We start from the raw sequence: 4,426 nt of genomic DNA, 5'->3' as shown, positions 1-4,426 counted from the left end.
CAGTTGAGCGGCATGAAGAGCACATTGACGAGCTTGTACGCAGGCTACAGTATGTTTACTTTAAGCATGTTTTGCCCAAAATCTCTGTGATGGCAGTGTAGGCACTTCACAAGACAGAAAGGATTAAAAAAATTCAGTGCAATAATCATACTAAGTAATAGTTTTAAATTCAGATAGACAAGTTTGGTATGTAGGGCTTAACCGACTGCAAAGCAACTCAGGTTATGAGAGATGCCATTGTACAGGCCTCTGAAAATTTCGACCATCTGGGGTTCTTTAACATGCACTGGCGTCGCGCAGTGCATGGTTGCCTTAATTTTCGCCTCAATCGAAAAGCAGCTGCTGCAGTTGGGATTTCTTCCTACATCTTTAAGTATGGCAGTCGAGCACCCTAACCACAGTGCCACCACGGTGGGCACAGAAAGTCGTCTTGAGTGATAGGGCAGAAGGAAGGTAGTATGCTTTGCATGGCTAGGCCCTTACACATGTGCAACGCTCACTAGCGGTACAACAGCAATTTATTAATATTGATGCATAACACAGTGGAATACAAGATCAAATTGAACTGATTTTTGGCTGGGTACCAAGGAAAGCAGTATTGCAGCACAGTGATTGAACTTTAAAATAGAGTAAATGGAAACAGAACACAAGCAAACTAAACACAAACAAAACACAGGCAAATATCAGTGCTGTTAAGGCAAGGTGCTAGCGCCAAATCTTTGTTGAGACAGTATAGGAGCTGAAAGGTTGACTATGCCTGCAATGACAATAAATATGTCATCAAGTACACCAACTGTTTCCCAAGGTACTGGTCCTTTAAGCACTTTAAAAATTTTCATTCGCTGGATTGCCCGTTCGACATGAACGCGTGCCCTGGCAATCTTTATGGTACGTGTGGCATCATCAGCTGTGAACTGTGCCTTTTGGCGCAGGAATGGTGGCTGTACGATTCCCAATCCTAGACTCTCACATTGGGCATCTATATTAAATCCTTTGTCCACCATCACATCATCTTGAAAGCTAGCAAGCTTATTTAGCACTCCAGACTTGTCTACGCAAGCTTTGTCTGAAGATCTTCCTCCGAAGCTGTTGCTGACAAAGGTAATAAGACCACCAGGTGAAACACCAATCAAAACTTTAGCGGTATGGCATCCTTTGTAGTGAGAATATGTTAATATACGGCACGAAGAGCAGTGACACTTCTCGACTTGGACTTCAGTGCAGTCCAGCACTACTCGCACTTCCCTATACTCATCGAAGCAGATAGGCAAGTTTCTGGCAATTTCCTCTTTGGATGGCCATGGGATAGCAGCTTCCAACACTGTGGCAAGGCTGCGTACAGTGTGGTAAAAACATCTATGAACGCTTGTCTTGCTAATTCCAAACAATGTGGCCAAACAGGTAAACGAAAGGCAAGTTTTTAAGCGTATGAGGACAAGCACAACCCGATCTAGGACAGTGATTTCAGTTGGCATGTCATCAATAGCAGCAACCTCCCTTGATATCACATGCAAATCGCTCATACTGGCTATGCCCGTGAATGCCTGAACAGCAGTGTCTGTGATAAGGAGGTCAAGGAGCTTTGCCTTTTGGACGAAGCATTCTGTGTTGACCTGTATACTTCTGTCAACTTTGTTTGCATTGCATCCAGCAAGAAGCAGAAGGGCTTCCAAAGCATCGTTGTCAGTAGCTGCAGACTCTGTCGCAGGTGCAGTGTCACAGTCTGCTTTCTGTGGAAGAACCCCATCATCCATCTGCATTCAACAAAAAAGCGCATTCATGGGAGCACTCAAAGAACATAATTTATTTTAACACAAATGCTACTTTGTACACTTAACATCATAAGCTGCTTGTTGCAAAAATATACTAATGTGCTAATGGGTACGGCTGAATAATAGTGTTTCGAAACTGAAAAGTCGTTGCTGCAAATAGAATAAATTTTCTCATGAGAAATCGCTTTGATGTTTTTATGCTAGGCATGAATTGTAATCTTACTGCTGAAGCAATTTCTATAGAATTAGTTAAGCCTGCCTACATACAAGATTTATTCAGGAAACAGAAAAAAAATCAAATTTTAAAGGTCCACAAACTCCAAATTTTTTACCCCCTCTGATTTCTTGCATTGATGGGCAACGGACTGATTCATTTCCGACTGAATTATCCATCTTTGAGAGCTAAATAATTGGTATTTGAAATTTACCATCATTTCAACTGCTGAATGATGACAGTAATGTCAAGCTCGACTTAGGTCACATGAGGCTGTAAAAACTGCCGAAATAGCTGTCCCAACATTTGACTTCATTACAAGGCTTCAACCAGCCTGACTCACAGCTGGCAAGAAAACGAAGAAGTAATTTATTGTATCACTGTTTTTTTTGCATTTCACACAACCCATCGCACACTTTGACTTCTGAATCATGCTCGGGCTTGTGAGAGTGAAGCTTAAACAATACGACTGAAAAATTTAGTTTAGTGCTGGCAGGCAAATAAAAAGCTCTACGCATCATCAAAAAGAATGAAACATGCTGCAAAAAGTGTTGCTTATGTTGGTTTAAAACACTGGCTCAATTCAAAGAGCTGTACTAGGGGAAGGTGAGGAGGATGAATGCTTGCCTGACTGTCCGTGTCATGCCTGTCACTTTCCTCTGATGCTGTTTCCTGGGCCACACTTAAAGATGAAGGGTGGCTTTCACTGCTGCCGTCTCCCAGGGGCAGTTCTGTATGGAATACAAATATAGACCCAAAGGTATAGGTATAAAAAAAAATTGACACTTGCAGTATTAATGCAAGTGGGGTCAGTACTCATTAGTTTACAACATGAGGCACATACTGTCACACGTCAGAAGATAACACATCATCTCGTGAACCACACATATTGAAACAAGTGGCAATAAAAAACTGAATCCTCTGGACAACGTTGGGTGCAGCTCTGCCGAAGATACATGCCATTTTTCGCTTCCCTCCGTCCTGAGAGGCTCGAAAAGTACATGCAACTAATTTCAGCTGCATATATGTCATGAAATTAAATTAAAGCTAAAAAAATTAAATTAAAGTAAGGCATTCGTGGCCAGAGAGCACGCAGACCTGCCTAACTGACAGTAATGTGTAGCTTACTTTGTTTATTCCTGATAGCAGCACGGGCAGCACGGGCTGCTGACGCTTGTACTTTTGTGACATCTTGGTGGTCATGCGTCCTGAGAGGCAGGCATCGTGAAGGGACTGCGTTCTTCTTCAGCCGTTTTTTGATGGGGGTCCATACCTCTGGATCTGTGAAACATAAGATGCATTAGACAAACAGCCTTTTCAAAACCGTTTGAAAAAGTATGAAATAAAAGTAAACAATCTATTTCTTTTATATTTTAGTTGTATGAGATAAAAGCACTTAACACATTTACGCACAAATCTCAGCTTAGTTCGTTACTTTCTACACACAATTAAATTTTACTTCCCACAAACAGCTGGTTAGTAGGCCCTATACCTGCAAAAGTTGTGCTGGCAAAGGTATTTGCATTTCGTTGCAACTGCTTGCTCATTTTAAATGTAATTAAATCACAGCTGTTTGTTCCCGAGTTATTATTCAATGTTCTCCAAATTACACAAGGTTATGCTATACTGTACAAAAAGGTCACCTACATGCTTTTGCGGGCCTAATGTCAGAGTACAACAGCAAACGCGACCTAAACCGCTACAGTACATAGACCAGGAATAGCATCACATTGCTCACTGTTCAATGATATGCCAAGATAAACTGTGCCAGAAGCGGCTTTCTTTACCCATGTCAGCAAGTCGTGTCGAGACGAAAAGCTATCCTTCGTCCGCACAAATACGTGTCTGGATAACAGCTGCAAACGTCGCACATCGTACGCTTAAGAACTCGCACCCGCGGAAAGACATCGAGTATAATAGAATGTATCTTACCTGTACGGCTCCAGAAAAAATCGCCTTCCGTAAAATGAGCGCTGCAGACTGTCATCTCCCGCGTCACAGCTTTGCCGATTCGCAACTTGACTGTCCATTCTTTCTTCAGGCGAGGGTCTTTTGGAAACTTATGCAGGCTTATCTCGTTTTGAATGGCCCTGTTGGTGCACTGTGGCACGCTACACATGCGGTTGCTGCGGTATTTTCTGTTCATTGCAAGAAGACGAGCAGGAAACACGGAAACACCACGAAAAGCAAGCGATCCGTCACAAATGCACGCACGGAGACACGCTACGCTGCGGGCGACCACCGTCGTGGCGTTTCCTCTTTTCGCCGTCGTGCGGCGCTAGCATCTACGGAACTTGCGAATAGCTAAAAATGTCGCAACAAGAGCGCAGACTGACTTGAAACTAGAGCTCGCGGTAGTTATTGTAGCTGGAGTACCATTACCAATGTACGCTTACTACCAGCGCTGGTGCATTCGCCTTCAGCCCACCTGCTCATGTTG

At 43.0% G+C, this 4,426-nt stretch overlaps 1 protein-coding gene across 1 annotated transcript; it reads right to left on the bottom strand.

Annotated features, from left to right (window-relative positions):
• Positions 1 to 328: 328 nt before the first annotated feature.
• On the bottom strand, positions 329 to 4,219 carry LOC146184833 (uncharacterized). Its single transcript, XM_084608631.1, has 4 exons — positions 3,919 to 4,219; positions 3,115 to 3,267; positions 2,614 to 2,717; positions 329 to 1,754 (listed from the first exon to the last, which is right to left on the bottom strand). Exons 1-4 carry the CDS (start codon positions 4,130 to 4,132, stop codon positions 693 to 695), a joined length of 1,533 nt encoding a protein of 510 aa, XP_084464757.1. The 5' UTR covers positions 4,133 to 4,219; the 3' UTR covers positions 329 to 692.
• Between the last annotated feature and the right edge of the window lie 207 nt (positions 4,220 to 4,426).

This window comes from Amblyomma maculatum, chromosome 7 (genome assembly GCF_055883805.1).
Source record: "Amblyomma maculatum isolate TAMU_Amacu chromosome 7, ASM5588380v1, whole genome shotgun sequence".
Taxonomy (NCBI): Eukaryota; Metazoa; Arthropoda; class Arachnida; order Ixodida; family Ixodidae; genus Amblyomma; species Amblyomma maculatum.
This window is presented reverse-complemented; position numbering and strand designations above follow the sequence as displayed.

What these genes read in the sequence shown, in the direction of transcription:
- LOC146184833 (XM_084608631.1), bottom strand. Translation starts at nt 4,132, where the DNA reads ATGAACAGAAAATACCGCAGCAACCGCATGTGTAGCGTGCCACAGTGC. An exon ending in TGCTATCAGGAATAAACAAA is followed by an intron (nt 2,718 to 3,114) that starts GTAAGCTACACA and finishes TATTCCATACAG; the next exon opens with AACTGCCCCTGGGAGACGGC. An exon ending in GGCATGACACGGACAGTCAG is followed by an intron (nt 1,755 to 2,613) that starts GCAAGCATTCAT and finishes TGTTGAATGCAG; the next exon opens with ATGGATGATGGGGTTCTTCC.